Raw genomic sequence first — 21138 nt, forward strand, 5'->3', positions numbered from 1 at the left:
GGACATATTTGCCCATTCTGATTGGTTGGTAAGACACCCTCCGTATCTTTAGAATGGTCTCTGTAGATACGGGTCCGTACCCGTAGCCCCTGCCTATACAGAAAACAAATCAACACAAACGTACTGATGCGAGCAGCTTAATGCTTAATGCTGCTAAGTTTAACACACTGAAAATGCCATAGACATACTAACACGTTAGCATCGGTCCCGTTTTGAAGTTATAAAATACATCTATCAACTGTTTCAGAAGACCATAACAGGTCAGTTTAACAAAAAAATATTAAATATTACTCACAGACATATGCTCTTCAGGGTTTTAGCGGGGAAAAATTAGGATAAAGCGAAATAAAACAATGAATCCACAAATCATAGATCAAAGCACTGCTTTGATCTGCGAATCACTGCTTCGCTGCAGAAAAGTTAATTACAGACCCGGTGCAAGACTGTAATCAATGTAGAGAAATTATCATTTTCCTGACAAACAAGTGCGGAACTGCATAAAAGCCTACCGGACATGCCTGACAAATTGGCCTGACTTCGTTGCAGTCACTAGTAATCAGTGGTGTCTCTGGGTGAAAACACGACTTTTTTCGTGTGTGTGTGTGTTTTGTAACGAGCAACGGCATGGCACATTGAAAATGTATCGGAGTAGAAGTATGCAATTAAGGTTGGAAATGTAGTGAAGTAAAAGTGAAAGTAGGCTGAATTAAAAAACTCAAGTAAAGTACAAAGTCTCCCAAAACGTACTTAAGTACAGTAGTGAAGTATTTTACTTGTTACTGTACAACACTGGTATAAAAGGAGCATCCCGAAAAGTCTCAGTTGTTCACAAGCAAAGATGGGGCAAGGATCACCACTTTGTGAACAACTGTGAAAAATAATCCAGCAGTTTAAGAACAATGTTTCTCAACGCTCAGTTGCAAGGAATTTAGAGATTCCATCATCTACAGTCCATAATATAATCAGAAGATTCAGAGAATCTCGAGAACTTTCTACATGTAAGTGGCAAGGCCAAAAACCAACAGTGAATGCCCTTGACCTTCGATCCCTCAGGTGGCACTGCATTAAAAACTGAGTTTATCAGTTTGAACATTAAATATCTTGTCTTTGTGGTGTATTCAACTGAATAGAGGTTGAAGAGGATTTGCAAATCATTGTATTCTTTTTTATTTACATTTTACACAATGTCCCAACTTCAATGGAATTGGGGTTGTAAATATATATATATTTTAATCAAATGTTGTGGTATATTTTGGCATAAAACATCATTTTGATTTTGTTCCCAAAAAGATTGCGGGTACTAGACTGACTTGGCTGCAGTCCAGAACTGTCACCCATTGAAAATATGTGGCGCATTATGAAGCACAAAATACAACAACGGAGACCCGGACTGTTGAACAACTGAAGAAAGAATTCCACCTACAACGCTTCAACAATTAGTGTTCTCAGTTCCCAAATGCTTATTGAATGTTGTTAGAAGGAAAGTGTTGTGTGTTGGGGGGGCGTGGCTGGCTGTGTTGGTGTTCTTTTCTTTTCTTTGCTCTCCAGGTGGCATGAGGGCTGATTTGTCTGTGGAGAAAGTGCTGGCTGAAGAGTCCTCACCCTTATTAGCGTCATGTGGAACACCTGTGGCAGGGGCTCACGTGCGGCCTTGAAGACTTGCAGCTGAAGCAGATAACTGGATGGCGTTCTGCATATAAGTCATGTGTGATTTGAGCAGAACTGCCGGGAACTCGACCTTGTGACGTTCGTTTATGAGACGCTGAGGACCGCGCCTGGGTTTGACATATCGAGCCCGTGAAGCAGGGAAGGGTGAGGATACATGCTGTCAGCACACGCTAAAGGTAATTAAGTGATTAAGTAATTGTTGATAGTATCTTGGTGTTTTGTTACACAGTAAACTGAGATTGTGAAGAGAATTGTGCAGCTTGCTTCTCACTGCGGTGGCGTGCAGGATAAGTGATCCTCCACTTGTTGTGAGAGGATGCATTTGCATAAAGTTAAAAAGAAACATTGACCTGAGTGTGTTGCTCATAGCGTGTGTTATGCGAAAGATAGAGTTGTATCTGCTGACTCACCTCACCTTCTCTTTGTTTCACAGAGAATCGGTTCGTCGTGTCCACCTGGGGGGTGTTTGGGGGTGGTAGTGAGTCCAGGAGCGCCGGGCTTTAATCCTTGCGGGCGCTGGAGAACGTGCCACTTATCACTCCACCAGAGGGACGCTTTTTATGTTTTACATTTATAAGCACAGGTGAAAAATAAATGTTTCTGTTGGGAGCCGCCTTCTGGTTATTTTACCGCTGGGTTCTGTCAGACGCAGGTCCGCTCCTCAACCCGCGTCGACACATAACAGAAAGGTCATGTAACACAGTGGTAAACATACCACTGTCCCAGCTTTTTTGAAACGTGTTGCAGGCATCCATTTCAAAATGAGCAAATATTTGCACAAAAACAATAAAAGTTTATCAGTTTGAACAAATATCTTGTCTTTGTGGTGTATTCAATTGAATATAGGTTGAAGAGGATTTCCAAAGCATTGTATTCTGTTATTACATTTCACACAACATCCCAACTTCATTGGAATTGGGGTTGTAAATGATCACTTACCACTGTCCTGTTTTTTTTTTCTTCCTTCTGGCTTCCTGACAGATAACTGCTTCATGATTGCTAAAGTTTTATATTTTGCCGTTAGTACCCATTAAGATGAGCTCCACTGCGCAACTGAGCTACACATCTCCCTCTACCCAGGCCTTTACACCCCACCCATTAGAGGTGGGCGGATCGATCCTAATATCGATAATATCGATACCAATGCTGGTATTGATATTGAACGATCCTTGTGTAAAAAGATCGATACTCAAGCTTTTTTTCTCTCCTGCACGCATGACTGCTGCCCACGCAGATTCACCAAAGTCTACTCTCTGTCTGTAAGAGCAGCGCCATGCTGTGTCACACAACACGGAGCAGCGACCCTTGTATTGTGGTTTGTCAGCCCTCTACCTCAGGAAACTTTGTTTTAAGTTGTGTTGAGTGATATTTTTTAAACAAAAATGTTGACTGTGATAATAAAGTATTTTCTTGTCACATACAATGTTTGGCAAAATTCTATCCTAGGTCTTTGGATCCTTTGGATCTATGAAGCTTAAATATGAAAAGTATTGGTATCGATATCGGCGATACTGGGCCTGTATTTACTTGGTATCGGATCAATACCAAAATTCCCGGTAGCCCTACCTCTACCACCCATAGAGTCAATTTACGTCACGTGGTTGGTTACTGCGGGAGGGGCCCCCTTGAGGGGGATTCCGATAACAGTGTCGCTGCACTTTCCTGCACTGACTGTCCTACATTGATGTTCGGTCCAAGGCTTTGTGTGAGGTCAGTTGCTCCGATTACATTAGAGAAACCTGGTCTTGCTACAAATTGCGCTGTAATGTTGGAATGTGATGTATCTGGATGACATTCGGATGATGTCATTGTAGCCGTATGTTGATTAAAATGAATTTCAGATTGTTGATGTTGTGATAAGAATGAACCAGTGACTGTGCTCAACTGCCATAACAGATATAACTCGCCTTGAAAAAAGAAACCCACGCCATGGGGAGGTGGAGTTCCGGATCAACCGGCAGCTAAGGAGTCCCGGATGTAGGTCTCCATCGATTCGCGTTCCGGACGTGAGAGGTTGTACAGCCTGCTGGTCGGATACTCAGTGCCCGGGATCAAATCAATGGTGCAATCGTACAGTCGGTGCGGGGGAAGGGCGAGTGCCAGATCTTTGCTGAAGACGTCAGCATTAATGGAAGAAGGGTGCCATCTAGTGCCCGTACCTTCACAGGGGAAGGCAGAGCCACCAGGGGAGCCCTACTTCCTTTGCCCATCTGCTGTCCAGCAGATTCCCTTCCGACCCCGTGTCTACAAGTGCTAGGCCGTGAAGGGTTAAATCCTCACTAAGGATTGTGACTGGGATTCGTGCTGATTTTCGGGGTTCCCCGCGTCCGTGTTATGGCCCACCCTTAGCCCAGTTTCTAAGGACGGGCGTTGTAGTTTGACCGTTTGGGACAGTTCCTCTGTATGTGACCACTAGATCCACAGAAAAAACACTCCCCGCGGGCCAGCCTCCTTTGTCTGTCATTTGATTTAATTTTGGCCTTGCTCGTGTCCATAGCTTCGTAAGCAGGGGGAGCTGTAGCCACACGGGGCCCTCTGGCTGTGGAGCGTGGGGACGACGGCACCCTTTCGGACCCGGAAGGAAGAGGGATGGCCAGTGCCCGGTCACGCCCCTCGCCCTGCTCCCGACGGTGTTCCTCTAAAATTGTCTAAGCGTATAACCAGGTCGACAAGCCCGTCAAAATCCCGCTGTTCCTCCTTAGCCAGCAGATGCTCCTTCAGGACCAGGGACAGTCCGTTTATGAAGGCGGCGCGAAGTGCAACGGTATTCCAGCCGGACCTCGCAGCCGCGATGCGGAAGTCGACTGCATACACGGCTGCACTCCGGTGCCCCTGTCGCATTGACAGTACCACGCTCGAAGCGGTCTCGCCTCTGTTGGGATGATCAAAAACCTGTTTGAACTCCCTTACAAACCCAGCGTATGACGTTAGGAGCCATGAGTTCTGCTCCCAGAGCGCCGTAGCCCAGGCGCGTGCCTCTCCTCGAAGCAAATTAACAACATAAGCCACCCGGCTAGCGTCTGACGCGTACATGACGGGACGCTGTGCAAAGACGAGCAAGCACTGCATTAGGAAGTCCGCGCACGTCTCGACAACCTCCGTACGGCTCCGGAGGGCTTATGTATGCTTCAGGGGATGGTGGGGGTGGTCGTTGAACGACCAGTGGAACGTCTGTGTCTGACAAGGGACCAGCAGGAGGAGGTGCTGCAGCAGCGCCTTGATCGCGCGCCTCCACCCTGGCGGTGAGAGCCTCCATCCTCCGATTGAGGATAACGTTCTGCTCGGTTACCAGATCCAACCGAGCAGTGAAAGCGGTTAGTATTTGCTGCAGCTCCCCTAACACGCCTCCCGCTGGCGCCTGTGCACCTTGCTCTTCCATTGGCCGTTCAGGCTCGAGTTGACGCCCCTCGGGATCCATGACGCTGGCCGAGAAATCCTGTTGGGAAGGTGTCGTGACACGGACCCACAACAGGGGGCATTAATGAAGGGACAATGGAATAGCCAAAAAGTAACAATTTAATGTTGTGAATGTGCACAACGTAGTACAGACAAATACAAATATTGCGGAATATCAATCTGACACAAGGTGACGTGTGGCAGGCTCGAAGATGGGAGACGTCTGGTGCGAGAAGAGCCGGATCCCACACAGCTTCCACCACCAACGGATCTGAAGAACACCGGAGCCGCCAAGCCCTGCGCCCCAGGTGGCCACTGTCTTCAGCAGTCAGACCCGGTACTGCTGGCAGAGAACAGAAACAGTTCTTGGATGAGTGTGAGTTTGCACACTCAGTAATCCCACAGTCTGTATACTTAGGAGGGAGAACCTCCACCTCCGATAACACACTCAAACAGCTCCTGAGACAACCACTTATCTGGGTGGGGTGGGAGGCGAAGCCGTCGCAGTCCACACCAAACGCCAGCTCAGCAGACAGGGAATCCGTCCCAGGAAAACAGCTGCAAAAGAGATCAGACTAATGCTCGAATCAGGTTCAGCAGAGAAATTACCTGTATGGTAGAAGATTTCTCGGCGAGGAGGTGGAGTTGCAGTCCGGCCTTTGTAGTGGTGGTGATGAGTGACAGCGTTGATAGGTGACAGCTGTCACTTCCAGCGGCTCGACGCCCTCTCGTGCTTGGAGCCTGCACTCCAAGCAGGGCGCCATCTGGTGATGGTGGGCCAGCAGTACCTCCTCTTCAGCGGCCCACACAACACATTGCTTAATATGTATGACTCTTTTGAGAAAGGCCTGCTACCTAGCTCTTTAAGAGAGGCAAATATATCCCTTATATTGAAAAAGGGTAAAGCACCTGAAGACTGCGCCTCTTATAGGCCAATTTCTTACTGAACGTGGATTTGAAACTCCTTTCCAAAATTCTTGCGAGGCGTCTTGAACGTGTACTTCCCTCTCTAATGAAAAAAGATCAAACAGGTTTCATTAAGGGTCGTAGTTCGCATAACATGTGCACAGACTGTTGAATATAATCCAGTTTTTTAATCAAAAATCAGTGCCTGGCATAGCGGTCTCGCTCGATGCCGAAAAGGCATTCGACCGCGTTGAATGGTCCTATTTGTTTTTTACTTTGCGGCAATTTGGTTTAAGTGAAAATTTTATATGGATTAGGCTTCTGTATAGCAATCCCTGTTCAGCAGTTCTTACTAATGGGTTGCGGTCCCCAAATTTTTGTGTTTTGAGGGGGACTAGGCAGGGCTGCCCCCTCCCCCCTTACTTTTTGCCCTGGCAGTAGAACCGCTAGCGGAGGCGGTGAGAGCCCGGAAGGACATTTACGGCCTGAGTTAGGACAAAGACAGCATAAAATCACTTTATATGCTGATGATGTTCTGGTTGTATTGACCCAACCTGAAATATCTGTCCCTCACTATCGAGACCATTAACAAATTCAGCGACATCTCAGGTTACAGAATTAATTTTAATAAATCAGAAGCGATGCCGCTGGGCACTTTAAAAGAAAAACCTCAGGTCCCTCTCCATTTCCTTTTAATTGGTCTCCAGAGGGCTTTGTCTATTTAGGGATTAAGATTACACCTGCTTTTGATCAGATGTATAAATGTAATTTCACCTCTCTGTTTGAGCGCATTAAATTGGACTTGGAGAGGTGGAAGACTTTGCCTTTGTCCTGGCTCGGCCGAGTTGCTCTTCTTAAAATGAACATCTTACCCAGGCTATTATATCCGATTCGGATGGTCCCAGTTATTTTTTCACATAAGACTGTTAAGACTTTGAATGGCTGGTTTAGTGCGTTTATATGGGCGGGAGAAAGCCTCGCCTTAAAATATCTACGTTATGCCTCTCATCTTCAAAGGGGGGCTTGATCTCCCAGACATAAGAAAGTATCAGCTCAGTGCCCATATGTGTGTAGCGGCGGACTGGGTGGAAGAACCTTTCTCTCTGGCTTGATATAGAAAGTTCCATGTCCAACCTCCCTCTGAAAAATTTACTATTCCTGAAAAAAGGTAAAATTCTAAAATATTCTGTAGTAACCCTCTCACTTTATGTACTGTCAGAGCTTGGCAAATAATTCAAAAGATGGAGGGTAGGTCTCACTTAACATCTCTCTTCACTCCGTTATGTGGCAATCCCCTTTTCCGGCCTGGGACTTTGACTCTGGTTTTCCTGTGTGGGCAGAAAAAGGTATCTCTACCCTTTCTGATTTGATGGATGGATCAAACCTAATGTCCTTCGACCAGTTAGTAAATAAATATGGAATTCACAGACGTGACTTTTTTCAGTACCTGCAAGTGAGAGATTATATCTTAAAGAACACAACTATACTTACCAACCAAACTGTCACTGATTGTGAAAAACAGCTATTTCAGCCTAAACTTAAAAGCTCTATTAAGACTTGCTATGGTTTATTAAGAGAATATGAAGGCTCAGATTTGACTCATTTGAAGGGGACATGGGAGAAGGAGCTAGCTTTGGTGATCAGTGACGAGGCCTGGAATGAAACTTGGGAGAACGCTGGGTCTTTGAGTGTTTGTAATAGGGTAAAAGCAATGCAACTTAAGATTTTGCATCGTGTTCATATTGTTGGGAAAGTGTCGGTACACGGACCCACAACAGGGGGCGCAAATGAACGGACAATGGAGAAAGTCAAATAACAACACTTTACTGTTGTGAATGGGCACAACAAATACAACAGATTATAATAATGGACAAAAAGCCAAATCACAAAAGGTGTCGTGTGGGCAGGCTCGAAGATAGGAGACGTCCGTCCAAAGTAGAACCGGAACCACACGATTTCCTCCGCCACCAGATCCCGGGAATACTGGAGCCGCCAAGTCCCGAATTCCCAGGTGGCCACTGCCTCCGCGTGTCGGACCTGGTACTGGCGAGGAACAAAGAGACAATTAAACGAGGGCGCGTTTGCACCCAGCAATCCGCACGGCAGGGAAAACTACCTCCACCTCTCGTTGGAAAAGAAGTCTGTTACAACGCACAAAGTCACAAGAAGGTTTACTGTCACACAGTTAGCTGAGTACGTTACCTTCCAGGTAGAACGATATCTCGGCAAAGAGGTGGAGACGTCGTCCTGCTGATATACCCCTGCTGATCAGATGAGTGGTAACAGCTGTTGCAGGTGATGCTGACAGCTGTCACCCTGGCTGCTCCTGTGCTGCAACTGCGCCCTCTCGTGCCTGAAGCCCGCACTTCAGGCAGGGCGCCCTCTGGTGGTGGGCCAGCAGTACCTCCTCTTCTGGCGGCCACACACAACACATATATCTCCTTCTCAGCGTCACAGATTTAATTCAGACCTTTCTCTGCTCTGCCCTAAGTGTAAAACAGAGGTGGGTAACCTCACTCACTGTCTTTGGTCCTGTAGGAAAATACAACAATTTTGGTATAGTATAAAAGGTGAATTGGACAAGATCCTTTCTATTACTGAATGTAACCCATTATATATGTTGCTGGGAATGACAAATAATAACATTAAGAAGAAATGTGAAAGACAACTTTACATGGTGCTTACTTTCTGTGCTAGGAAATGTGTCCTCTCAAACTGGATTATAGACAAAGCCCCATCAAGAACACAGTGGCAGCGGACTGTTCTTGAATTATTTCATTGGACTTCCTAACGAGTAAGCTACATAATAGGGAAGATGCGTTCTATAAAATATGGGACCCTTATTTGCGGTATGTTGGTCTGGATTTGGCAGCTATTTGTTTTTTTTTTCTGTGATGTACAAAGGTCATTTTATGAATAGTGGAATGCCCATGATTCTTTTTTAAATTGTATCTCTTTCTTTTTTTTTTTTTTTCTTTTTTTATATTGAGTTGGTATTTTTGATTTTGAGCTGGGGTGTTGTTGTTGTTATATATTTGGTTCTGTTTTTTGTTTTGTGTGTGTGTAAAAAGAAAAAAAGCCATGAAGTGTGTGATTTCATTTAATAAGTTCAATGTAAGTACATAAAGTAATTGTAAATATGTAAATTGCATGGATGACACAAGAAAGTGAAACACTTATTTCCATTCTGATCCATTAAAAATAAAATAATAATAATAGTAATAATAAAAATAACAATGATAATAATAGTGTTTACATGATAACAAAAACCTAAACAATATATAAATACTTTACGACAGTAAATAACATTGAAAAATTAGGTAATTTACAGGAAATAAAAGGGCTGAGTTCTTCTTCTAAAAACTGTTATGGTCTAAAGTTCTAAAGACATTCTGGACTCACACGCCATTCCAACTCATTATAGAAACTTTGCACAATTTATTACCACCCTTGAAAAATGTCTTCTTCTAAAAACTGTTGCGGTCTAAAGTTCTAAAGACATTCTGGACTCACACGCCATTCCAACTCATTATAGAAACTTTGCACAATTTATTACCACCCTTGAAAAATGTCTTCTTCTAAAAACTGTTGCGGTCTAAAGTTCTAAAGACATTCTGGACTCACACGCCATTCCAACTCATTATAGAAACTTTGCACAATTTATTACCACCCTTGAAAAATGTCTTCTTCTAAAAACTGTTGCGGCCTAAAGTTCTAAAGACATTCTGGACTCACACGCCATTCCAACTCATTATAGAAACTTTGCACAATTTATTACCACCCTTGAAAAATGTCAGCTACCTATTTGAGATGAATTCAAAGATCTAAAACATTTTCTGTGTTGGCCACAATAAAAAGCCACTCAGCACAATGCCACAGATGTCGCAAGTTTTGAGGGAGCGTGCAATTGGCATGCTGACTGCAAGGAATGTCCACCAGTGCTGTTGCCTGTGAATTGAATGTTCATGTTCTACCATAAGCCATCTCCAAAACTGTTTCAGAAAATTTGGCAGTACATCCAACCGGCCTCACCACCACCAATCCACGTGTAACCACACCAGCCCAGGACATCCACATCCAGCATGTTCCCCTCCAAGATCATCTGAGACCAGCCACCTGGACAGCTGGTGCAACAATGTGTTTGCAGAATAAAGAATTTCTGCACAAATTGTCAGAAACCTGACTCAGAAGCTGCATGCTCATCGTCCTCATCGGGGTCTCGACCTGACTGACTTGAGTGGGCAAAACCGACTTGAGTGGGCTAATGGTCACATTCAAAGGATTCAAAGGAGTTTATTGTCATATGCAAATAGGAACATGTTCCCTGCACAATGAAATGTGTTTACTGCATTTAACCCATCCTAATTGCCAGTTAGGAGCAGAGGTCACCTTTATGGCGCCCGGGGACCCAGCTCTAGATGTATGTCCCTGCCCTGAGTCACGAGCAGGGCTGAGCAAACCTTGACCGGCTTCATGACACACTTAACAAACAACACCACACATAAGCCGGTCGGGTACATAAACACACATAAAAGCACACACAAGGAAAGTATTGGAAATAAAAAACCTCCATTGCTGCTGTGTTGAACACACACAGCACCACTGAAGCAAAAAAAACCCCATAAGCACAGAAAACAGTCACAGAAAAACAGTAAACAATCACAGCAGACAACAGACGACAGGCGAGACTTGAATGTGTCCAGTGTTCAGACACACAGCCCGGAGGCCGCCCTTGGCGCCATCAACAGGCCTTATCTGTCCATCCTGGGGGGGGTTCCCAGTCCTGAATCAGTCCACCAGAGTCCAAGGTCCCACAGTCAACATCACAGGACTGGAAGAGGGAAGACAAGAGAGGCGGGGTAAGACGAGGAGCGAGGCATCAGGAGTGTTCCTCGGGGGGAGGATTTTATCTCAGCGGCCTTGAAGGGCAGCTGGTGTTTGGAACCAAATAGATATCCAGATTAACAAAACGCCTGAAAGATTCCACTGTCTGAAACTTCAGAGTGGCTCCCAAATACATCTGAATAGAGGAGAAGAGGTGTGGTCATTACTGACGATCAAAGCGATCCATCAATCAATCAATTCAATAGCGTCTGGCACATTGGAGAGGTGTTTTCTTCATGGATGAATCCTGGTTGTCACTATTCAGGGCAGATGCAGATATTTCTGATGTCCCTGAGGACCCGGATCACCTCCAAAATTTAATTGAGTCTTCCATGCCCTAATATCTATGTGTGGTGCGAATTTGGTGAGAATCTGTGAAGTAGTTTTGATGTAATTCTTGAAAGACTATATAAAATGAAACTTGATCCAGAATCCGGATCTGTATCCAGATCACCTGTAAATTTAATGGAGTCTTCCATGGCCTAATACAGGGGTGGGCAGCGAGGGCCGAGGCACTGCAGGTTTTCCTTGCAACCAATCACCTCAGCAGGTGGATTGCTGATGAGCTTCTCCCCTGAACATAAACACCTGATCGTCAATGAAATCACCTGCTGAGACAAGTGATCATTAATTAAATCACCTGCTGAGGTGATTAGTTGTAAGGAAAATCTGCAGTATCTCGGCCCTTCATGACACATGATGGCCCACCCCTGGCCTAATATCTATCCATGGTGAAAATTTGGTGAGAATCCATGAAGTAGTTTTGATGTAATCCTTCAAATACTATATAAAGTTAAACTTGATCCGGATCCGGATCCAGATCCAGATCACCTCCAAAATTTAATGCAGTCTTCCATGGCCTAATATCTATCTGTGTTAAAATTTTTGTCAAAATCCATGCAGTAGTTCTGATGAAATCTTGCTAACAGTAATCCATCAAAGCCTATATAAAGTGAAACTTGATCCAGAATCTGGATCCGAATCAACTCTAAACTTTAATGGGTTCTTCCATGGCCTAATATCTATCTGTGGTGAAAATTTTGTCAAAATCCATGTAGTAGTTTTGACTTAATCCTACTAATGGACAGACAGACAAATAAACGCAGATGATTCATTACGTCCTTGGCAGACGTAATATTGTACTGATGTGTTTTCACTTTGAGATTGAAAAGCTATTTATAAGTTTTAATGTATTACAATTACTTTGTGGAGTCTCTCTCTCTCTCTGATGCACTAGGACAGAGTTTATTGCTAGCCAGTGGAGAGGAATGGTCCCGCAGAAGACGCCTGCTAACTCCAGCTTTCCACTTTGACATACTGAAGGGCTATGTTACCAGGTTTAACACCTCGACTAACACCATGCATGTAAGATACAGCCATCTGTGCCAGCAAAGGCACAACTCAACAAACAATGGAATTATAGTATAATCCAAGAAATCCATCAATAATGTCCAACCACAGCAGCCTCAAAGAGTCCTTCTTCATAGTCCAGAACACGGCTGTGGATCTGAAGAGGGACATTGTAATGTTTTGACTTTTTCAACAACTGTGTGTACCCTTGTGAACCCTCACTTTGGGTCTGGTTATACGTTCACATAGATTTTCGTATCACTGCTATGCAGATGATACCCAGCTTTACCCATTGTTCTTGCCAAGGCTGATCTATTGGTCATCCTGAAAAGGAAAATCAGCCCAGCACAATATTAAGATAAAAATCAGCTCATCATTCACCCCTTACCAAGGTTGTGAGAAACCTGGGGGCTATTACTGATGACCAGCTATTCCTCTCCAACCATGCCGCATCAATTTCTTGGTCATGCTGCTGTGCTCTTTGCAATACACATGCATGCACGCACCCATGCACAAAATCAGCAACCTCACAACCTCACTCAGTGTGCTACCCAGCTCTTGGTGCAGGCCATGGTTATATCACATCTCAACTACTGAATGCCCTCTAGTGGGACTCCAGGCATGTGCAGTGAAACTCTTACAGATGGTTCAGAATGCAGCGCTGCATCTGGTATTAAATCAGTCTAAAAGGCCAGAATTTATCCTACTGCTCTATGACCTCTACTGGCTTCTACTTGGCAAGTGACTGATGATGCTGACAGAGTGGCTAACGGGTTTTCACTGAACTGCTTGAACTCAATCATACAGGCTCCATCTTCTTCTCATCTCCTATGTTCCTCGCAAGAACACTTTCTGGCATTGTCGTCCCTACACACAAGGCATTTCAGTCCATATTCTCAGTCATAACTCTGTATGGTGGGTGTAACAAGTTACAAGTTGCTGTCAAAGTCAGGGTGTCTTTACTTTACTTGAGCTTGATTGCTTGTTCCCTACCCATGAGCTACTATGGATAAAAGTGTCAACTACACGAGTAAATGTAAATGTAATATTGTCTGTGGTCAGAGTAAAATCTACATCAGAACTGATGGACTTACCTTTAATTTCTCACTCTCAACAGAATTTTTTCCCTCACTTTTGTCTATGTGTTTAAGGACAAGTGGCGTCACCTGTTGGCAGGAGGAAGAACCAACATAGAAATGTTCCATCACGTCACCCTGATGACACTGGACAGTTTGCTGAAATGTGCCTTCAGTTACAACAGTAACTGCCAGGAGTGAGAACATAACGTGTCTACTAAGTCCCACAGAAAGACACCATCTCTTTTGCACTTCAATTCAATTTTTTTAAAGGTCTTTTTCTTTCTCTTTAGGTCCACTAGTGAATATGTGTCAGCCGTTATGGAGCTGAGTGACCTGATCTTAGATCGTCGCCAAAAGCTTTTACACCACTGGGACTGGATTTATTGGAGAACTAAACAGGGCCAACGTTTCAAAAAAGCCATTAATATTGTACACAGGTATAGTATATACACAGGCTCTACAGTTTTTAATGCCACGTTGTGAAAAATCATTAGTGGCTACCTTTTCACTTCACTCACTAACTGGACAATAAACAGTGCAAATGCATGTTTGTGTCGTAATAATGAAATTTCAGACAAATCACTTCAGTGTCAGTGATTGCACAGTATCATCATGGAGACAGTGTCTATAATGCTACAGAACCTTGAGGTTTAAACATGCACTACACCATCCCGTGGTGCTATTCGGATGCTGATATTCAGGGAAGTTTCAAGGCATTTGGAGTCCCCAAGCAAAATGGACTTGGAGGCCCCCCTACGCCTCACCACCCTGTCTGCCCAAAGCCTACATGAACCAAAGCATAGACACACCATTTAAGGTCACACTTTATATCAATAAAATATTTCTTTGGCATTGCAATAGAGCATTTGCAAAAACCCCACCACCATCCCATAATAACCAACATATAAAGACAGTGCAAATTGTGTAGTAACTAGAAAATCCAAATTACTTCACAAAATGTGCACAGTAAATAAATCAGATATACTTTAAAATGTTAATACAAATAAGTTATTAACAAAAGTAAAATTTAAATGTGAGTAGATATAAGTTGTTAACTTCAGGGCAGGAGATGTGGTATCGTTGATATTATTGTGGGCAATGTGAGACCAAGGAAATTCAGTAGATTACTTTTTGGGAAACTCAGTTCAGGAGTGAACATTAATCATTTATGAAGATGCAATACTGTTAATATAACACAGCCAGACAGGTAGCTAACATAAACTTTATATTTTGTTGACACGTTGGCCTAATTTATCCAATGTACAACCCCAATTCCAATGAAGTTTGGAGCTTGTGTGAAATGTGAATAAAAACAGAATACAATGATTTGCAAATCCTCTTCAACCTATAGTCAATTGAATACAGTTAAATGTGAATAGATATAAGTTGTTAACTTCAGGGGGAGGAGATGTGGTATCGTAGATATTTTTGTAGGTAGGTCAACATATGAGTATTTGGGTGTTATGCTCATAAGAGTCCAGCAGAGGGTGATGTGAGACCAATGAACTTGTCTGAGCGTGGTTCAGTAAATTACCTTTTGATTGGTGCTTTGTATGTCACGTGACATGGATTATTCATCCCATTTGTGTTGTGTTGCATTGAGTGTGCAATTTGGTTCCATTTACCATGCAAATTTGGTTCCATATGTTTTGTACCATTGTACGCTATGAACCCCGCCCACACACACAATAGTGGGGGCGGCATTTAGATAAACATGGCGGAGTTTGATTTGAAAGAGCTAATTGACAGTGCTGTTCTTCTAATACATGACACTGTAAGCCTTCTGGAGGCATGAAGAGCTGTTAGGATGAAGAGCTGGACTCATTTCTGACGTGATTTTTCGGCGGACTGAAGTCTTTTTTTTTTTTGGAAGTACACAAAGTCAGTGCACGGCGTGATGGACTTCACCATCAGAATTATTTTTGAACTATCTACTGTAACTGTTTTTCCAAGTTGGACTGGGAACAATTTTGAACTTCTATTTAAAGTTTGTGTTGAACTGTTGACACCAAAGCACCAGTGACGAAAACCAAAATGTACGTCCCTTTTCTGTTGTTTATGAATATCAAATGACAAGGATCTATTGTAGCCACTATATAAAACAAATAATGAATGTTTTTTCATTCTTTCAATGGAACAAATATTTAATTCGGCTTCACTGGCTTTGGCTTCGCTTCGTTGAATGGAACATGAAATATTTGTACCATTGAACTCATAAGCATTCATTATTTGTATAATGAAGATGCAACATTGTTAATATAACACAGCCAGGCAGGTAACTAACATAAACATTATAGTTTGTTGACATGTAGGCCTAATTTATCCAGTGTAAATTATCACTTACCACTGTCCTGGCTTTTTTTTTCTTCCTTCTTTCTTCCTGGCTTCTTGACAGATAACGCTGCTTCATGATTGCTGAGGTTTTATATTTTGCCGTTGTCCCAAGCCTTGTTGAAATGAACTAGAACCCGCCGAGATGAACTCCACCGCGCAACTGAGCTGCACATGCGCATTTCTCTCTATGCCGGACTTTACACCTCACCTGTTGAGTTGAGACACCTCACGTGGTTGGCTACTGTGGGAGGGGCCCCCTTGAGGGGGATTCCAATAACAGTGTTGCTACACTTTCCTACATTGGCTGTCACAGAATGTACAGTGGCGCTCACACAGTTTGTCCTTGTATAAAATTCAAAACCAGTCATTGTCGGGGGGCCCCAGGCCAGGTTGGGGCTCCAGGTAATTGGTTTGCTTACCTTGTAGTAGTTAAGGTGTTGGGCTGGAGACCAGAAGATCCTTGGTTTAAAATCCCCGCCTGACTGGAAAATCACTAAGGGCCCTTGGGCAAGGGTCTTAATCACCTATTGCTCCGGTGTGTAGTGAGTGCCTTGTATGGCAGCACCCTGACATCGGGGTGAATGTGAGGCATAATTGTAAAGCGCTTTAAGTGTCTGATGCAGATGGAAAAGCGCTATATAAATGTAGTCCATTTAACAGCCTAAGCCGTAATATATCAACAGTTTACATCCTGGTTTCCATGCTCTCTGTAGTAAACAACAGGCCTATACTTAAAGTATGAGGGAAAGTGAGCACTGAGATCTAAATACCCTCTCACCACCCTGTGGGACATGATGGGTATTGAAGGAAAGTTTGAACCTTTGGATGGTACTGAGGGAGGAGGGGCTAAATAGACAGTCGGCAGACATTAGTAAGATTTCATTTACTTTTGTGGAACAATCTTACTAACAAACATATTGGAGGAAAATAAAATAAATGAATATAAAAAATAACTAAATTGCCCATAAATAAGGGCAAGGGACACAAATGTTAGTTGATTTTAAGATGTCAGCCTATCTTATTTTCACCAAAAGTTAACTTCTCAAATGAATAAACAGTTGAGACATTACCACACATTTGAGCAGCTTTTGTCACCATCTAGTGATTGAAGTGAGCATTTCAGGGCATCTGTTGCATTGCCTAATTGGAACCCAGAATTCAGTAAAAAAAAGACATTCATAAATGTCAGAAATACATGATTTTTAGGCAGGCAGAGCTTTGACCTCCCAGTTGTTGTTCATTCGGCTGCTCCCGGTTTTTGTTTGGGGTCGCCACAGCGGATACAGCCTGATCCGCATTGGGAATTGGCACAAGTTTTACACCAGATGCCCTTCCTGACGCAACTCCAGTTGTACCTGGAGAAACATACACAGCTGCTGGTGTTCCAAAGAGGTCTCCCATCCAAGTACTAACCAGATCCTACTATGCTTAGCTTCTGAGATCTGACGGGATCAGGCTGACACAGAGCAGACCGGCTGCATAGCTTTGACCTCCCAGTATTGTATAAAAATTTTAATTTTGAGAGTTTTATAGTTCTTGAGTTTTATGATATGGAAGATTTTGCCATACTGATGGACGGAAGAAAGGACAGCAATTTCTCTTGCCAAGCACAACTTACAGTTTTGAATAATAAAATAAAAATAAATCATTCATTCATTTTCGGAACACGCTTATTCTAATTAAGGGTTAATGGGGGAGCTGGAGCCGATTCCAGTGGTCACAAGACAAGGAGATGAGGTACACCCTGGACAGGCTGCCAGTCTATCCCAAAACTGACATATACAAAGCAAAATCACCAGTGTAAAACTAACACTGATAGTCTCAGTGTCTTTATATTCCTCACTGATCCAGTGTGGACCCATATAGACACTGTCAGTGTTAATTTAACACTGGTGATTTTGCTGTGTACAGACAGACAAACACAGCACATCTACAGTCAATTTAAAGTTTCCAATCCCCTAATCCACGTCTTTGGAAGTAGGAGACGCAGAAGGAAGCCAGAGCCTGGAGAAACATGCAACGCCACACAGAAAGGACCAGGTTGGAAGCAAACCTGGGACCTTCCTGCTGTGAAACAAAAGTGCTAATTACTAAACCTCCGTGCTGCCCCACAGGTCCTCATAACACTCATATAATTACACGTGCTGCAATCTGCCTAAAGTACCATTCTATTTCATTCTGTTGTACATTGCTTATTACACTCTGCAGGTTCACTCAGGATGTTCTTGAGCAGCGCCGAGCCCTGATCAGCCAACAGAAAGAAATACAACATGATTTCACCACAACACCTCAGAAGAAGAAAGACTTTGTGGACATTTTACTGTTGTCAAAGGTCAGCAAAAGCAGGAGAACAAACTCCATATTGTTTTTTTTTTTGTTTTGTTTTTTGGGGGGGGGGTGTTTTTGGTGTTGTTTTTGTGGGTCAGGTCATATTTGGGTCATTAATCAGATCTTACATGTTGTTCCATGTCGGGCGTGTGAACTGGTGCTCATGATAGGTCAGGTGGGTGCGGGTGTTTAAAAACCCTGATCCACTCACTGCTCATGTCCAGTGCAGATAGTTTGGGAATGTCAAAAGCAAAATATATTTCCACCTTTTCGTGCCAAGTGGCCCTAAAACGTTCTTCCATGAAGGGATGTAGTACAACATGCTGTGTGGTGTTTATACCCAGCCTATACAGGCATTATTTATTTATTTATCCAACAACTACTTCATCTCTCTCCTAGCATCTCTGCATAAAGAATCCTATCATGTAGAACCCCATACATTGTATATCCTGAACGTTGTGGAAAGTATCCACGGTACGTTATTTTCTGTGGCTATAGCACCAATTTTCAGGCAGAGGCTGATGTGTAAAGTATAATGAAAGTGTTCCAGCTGTCATCACGATCATAAGTGTAAGAGTGACCAAGCCCTGCTTGCCCTAAAACCTATGTAAAGTTTTCCTGGGGATGTTCTGCTGTCATACTTCATACTTGGAAATAACTAAAACATTAAGGCTGAGGGACGTTTCAAGGCAGATGCAGGCGTGTAATTCAGTATGACTGAGGAACACTGTTTTCAGGATGAAGCTGGGCGAGGACTAACAGATGAGGGATACAAGCAGAGGCCAACACCTTCATGTTTGCGGGTGAGAGGGTTCTGGACTGCATAGCACACTGCGTTTGGCAGAAATACTCACATTTAAAACAAGTTGTCATGAAATCACATACTTGAATCTGGATGATTAAAATAAAGCTGCCCTGCTTTCCCTTCAGGTCATGAGACCACAGCAAGTGCAATTTGCTGGACACTCTACAATTTAGCACACCACCCCCACTATCAAGAAAAGTGTCGACAGGAGGTGATGGATTTAATGAGAGGAAGAGATCGACAGAACATGGAGTGGTCAGAAAACTCAGAAACATTAGCTAACAGTTATTGTTTCCTCATGGTCTCCACAGATATTGAATACTGATTCTGAGATTGCTGCCAGCTGCTCTTTCATCGTTGCCCCATTTCTTTGGAAGAGCAATGGTAGAAATTTTGTTTTCGTGGGGCAGATATTAAGAATATACGCATGCATAATTTCACTTGGTTGTGTAAAGGGAGGATCTGTCTGGTCTGCCGTTCACCACCATGTGCATCAGAGAGGCTCTCAGACTGCACTCTCCAGTGCTGGCTGTCACCAGGAAGTACACCCAGGACATGGAACTGCCAAAGAATCGGACAGTGCCAAAGGGTAAGAAACTTGTAGCTTTTAATCATTGCAGTGTTGGCAAATAATTACGTTATTTGGTGTCACATTGTATGAGATAAAGTAACTGATGACCTTATAGTCAGGTCAGATCAGGTCTGGAACCATGCGCTGGTGCTGCGCAAGTATCCAGGTGATATGTCAGAATCCCTGTTGCCTTTAAAAGTGGAAGGGATCATCAACACTGATGTACCTGTACACTGGTTCATGAACAGAGAAATGAGCCACATGGCCATAATGTCAGAGCCAACGTTCCTTCAAATCTGAGTGTTCCTCAGTAACCGTTTATTTGACACAAAATCATTCCAGCAGTACCCGGGGTGTCAAGGTTTACAGTCAGTTATGTGATCTAGATGTGAAGCTAAGATTATCTTAACTTTCTTTTCCCCTCCCTAGGAGTGATCTGTTTGGTCAGTATTTATGGAACACACCACAATGGCACTGTCTGGACAAACCCACATGTAAGATGTAAAAAATCAGCTCACTTCCCTTTTCACTGTTGCAGAAATTTGTCAAATTTGAATTTAATTTCTTTACTTTCATTTAGGAGTTTGATCCTCTGCGTTTCGAACCCACCACATGGCGGGGCGGGATTCTCATGCCTTCATCCCCTTTTCCTCAGGACCCAGGTACTGTCACAAGTACAAGACATTCAAGATGACCTAGCATGATTTAGACAGTGCATGTCTCTGTTCACAGGAACTGTATCGTCAGAAATTTGCCCTGGCAGAGCTGCGTGTTGGTTGTGGCATTGACTCTGCTCAGGTTCCATCTAACCCCAGGCTTGGACCCCAAACTGGGTACCACCTCTGAGGGCATTCGCTTCTCCCCCAACTCGTCCTTCGTGCTGAGGGGGGCAGGTGTGGCTGCAGCTGGCACTCTGATCACACCCAGAACGGAGAATGAGCAAGATGAATGATCCAGCAAACCTCTCTCACATTCACTGTTACCAGTTGCAGTTGTGCGCATAAGTTCACATACCCTGGTGGAATTTTAGATTTTTTTTTTTTTTTTGCCATTTTTCATAGAATATGAAGATAACACAAATCTTTTTTCACTCATGGTTAGTGGTTGTGTGAAGCCATTTATTCTCAACAACTGTGTTTACTCTTTTAATCATAATGACAAGAGAAACTGACCAAATAACCATGATCAAAAGTTTACATACCCTGGTTCTTAATACCATGTATTACCCTTTTAACATCGATGACAGCTTGGAGTTTGTTGTGGTAGTTAGTGGACGGGACTCTTATTTTCTCTGGTGGTAAAGCTGTCTATTCTTCTGGCAAAAAGCATCCAGTTCCTGTAAATTCCTAGGCTGTCTTCTATGAACTGCACATTTGAGATCTCTCCAGAGTGGTTCAATTAAATTGAGGTCAGGAGACTGAGATGGCCACTCAGAACCTTCATTTTATTCTGCTGTAGCCAGTGACAGGTCGACTTGGCCTTGTGTTTGGATCGTTGTCATGTTGGAACATCCAAGTACATCCCATGCACAGCTCATGAGTTTTTATAACATGCTGCATTCATTCTGCCATCAATTTTGACCACGTTTCCGGTGCCTTTGTAGCTCACACATCCCCAAAACATCATTGATCCACTGCCGTGTTTCACAGTAGAAATGGTGTACCTTTCATCATAGGCCTTGTTGACTCCTCTCCAAAAGTAATGCTTATGGTAGTGGCCAAAAGGTTTTGGGCCTCATCACTCCAAATTACATTGTTCTCTGTGCTGTTTGGTGTATTATAAGCAGGATACTTTGTGGCATTTGCGTACTAATGCTT

The 21138-nt window shown here is 43.4% G+C and overlaps 1 protein-coding gene across 1 annotated transcript; it reads left to right on the forward strand.

Moving 5' to 3' along the window:
- Positions 1–12010: 12010 nt before the first annotated feature.
- On the forward strand, positions 12011–20167 carry LOC117514292 (cytochrome P450 4F5-like). The gene is given in 13 exon segments (XM_034174712.1): positions 12011–12219; positions 13356–13477; positions 13574–13720; positions 17826–17949; positions 18683–18710; positions 18713–18748; positions 18876–19005; positions 19206–19339; positions 19751–19815; positions 19902–19932; positions 19935–19983; positions 20054–20061; positions 20064–20167. Coding segments are annotated over 13 exon segments (1155 nt in total). The 5' UTR covers positions 12011–12042.
- Positions 20168–21138: the final 971 nt, after the last annotated feature.

Source organism: Thalassophryne amazonica, chromosome 1 (assembly GCF_902500255.1).
Source record: "Thalassophryne amazonica chromosome 1, fThaAma1.1, whole genome shotgun sequence".
NCBI classification, from domain to species: Eukaryota; Metazoa; Chordata; class Actinopteri; order Batrachoidiformes; family Batrachoididae; genus Thalassophryne; species Thalassophryne amazonica.